The sequence below is a fragment of the Papilio polytes genome, unplaced genomic scaffold (assembly GCF_000836215.1).
Source record: "Papilio polytes unplaced genomic scaffold, Ppol_1.0 DF821067.1, whole genome shotgun sequence".
Lineage (NCBI taxonomy): Eukaryota > Metazoa > Arthropoda > Insecta > Lepidoptera > Papilionidae > Papilio > Papilio polytes.
Genome location: NW_013528137.1, coordinates 1,974,940 through 1,976,449, shown reverse-complemented (window position 1 = coordinate 1,976,449; position 1,510 = coordinate 1,974,940). Strand labels below are relative to the sequence as shown.

The 1,510-nt window shown below is 33.1% G+C and overlaps 1 protein-coding gene across 1 annotated transcript in view; it reads right to left on the bottom strand.

Moving 5' to 3' along the window:
• Positions 1–276: 276 nt before the first annotated feature.
• The window catches only part of LOC106109669 (ubiquitin carboxyl-terminal hydrolase 36), a 6,039-nt gene continuing 4,805 nt past the window's right edge, over positions 277–1,510 (bottom strand). The window contains exons 9-11 of the mRNA XM_013291254.1: positions 1,213–1,353; positions 758–876; positions 277–352 (exon numbers count right to left, since the gene is read on the bottom strand). Of these exons, the coding sequence (XP_013146708.1) occupies positions 316–352; positions 758–876; positions 1,213–1,353 (297 nt within the window). The 3' untranslated portion in view covers positions 277–315. The remainder of the gene's footprint in view (positions 353–757; positions 877–1,212; positions 1,354–1,510) is intronic.

The window sequence follows — 1,510 nt, the reverse complement described above, 5'->3', positions numbered from 1 at the left end:
ACAATATGACATCAAAAATACTTAGTTCCAATAAATTATTAATTGAAACCGACCTCAAATGACGAAAAAATTAAAATTTTCATTAATTTTGAACATAATCAAAGCTAATTTGAAGCGATATTCACAAGTGATTTATTTCTAGCTACAATTTCCTTACACATATTCAACAGTTAGAACAATTTGAGAGGTTATGGCAGTATATAATTTTCGCGCCATACGAGGACTAATGGACTGCGGTAACAGAGTATATAATACGGTTATTATCTGTATATTTAGATATATGTAGTTAGCGGAGCGCGAGACTGTGGCCGAGGGTCAATGTCTGTTGTAATGGTGACCATTCGTGTTGTATCTAAAAACAAATTATTTATTTAAAAAAAAAATCTAAAAGCCTAAAATAATTAATAAGATTGTATATACTTTGATGTTTAACACAAAAAAGATCTCCGTCTTAATTTTTTTTCACTTTACAATTCGCAATACAAGGTTTAGGACCTGTCCCACCAAATAGTAAATTATCTGATAATCGAACATGTAAAATGTTATGGAAATATCGGATTTTGTTCCCTTATCTGACAGTGACGTCATTTTTAAGGTATCTGATCATCAGCCAGTTGTGGGACAGGCTTTCAACATAGTTTCATTTATTCAATGTTTGTGTTTTATGTTTCTAAACCACTGGATAGATTTTGATAAAACTTTGGTAACAAATTTTAGGGACTCTATACAAGGTTTAGTAAAATTACATTATAGTTACCTGTTAAATCGCTTGTATTTATGGTTATAATGCTTGTTGAAGTGGTGCCCCGGCCTCCGCTGCTCACTCCTGTACTTGAAGTTACCTCCACCTCCCCAGTGAGGTTTGTTTTGCTTTTCCTGGAAACACATAACACTTATAATAATTAAGCATATAAGGATGCCCACTTCAAAAATTTAGGAATATTGTAATTTAAAAAAATACGAATAAAGTTGTAAAAATCAGGAAATAACTAATTTTCAGAGTTTTTGTATATATGCCACCAAGGTGTATGGGACAATTGGAACTTAAAATCAGTTGTTATTTACACCAATAGAAATAGAAACTATAATGCATCATAACTATAATGGGGGATGCTAGATTGATCTGGAGGACTTAAACCAGATTATTCTTTTTTTTTTTAATAATAATGGTAGAAAAAAAAATGGGAAAAGGGCTGACCAATGATGTTATACCTGGAAGGGGTTGTATCCGTTCCTGTTGTTATTGAAGCTGTTGTAGTGGTGGAACTTCTTCACCTTCTTGTTGCGGCCGCGGTCCATCTCGTCCGTCGCCTCCAGCGCGCGCTTGCGCTCCTCGCGACGCTCCTCAAACACCTGACAAGTTATTTTTAAGTTTTACAACCTATTAATGAATACTTAGTGCATTTATTTCAATACTTCTAGCATAAAATGGCAGAGAATTTTATAAAAATAAACGAACAATGCAAACATGAAGATTCAAATAAAATTTCGTTCATCTAATATCTATTTA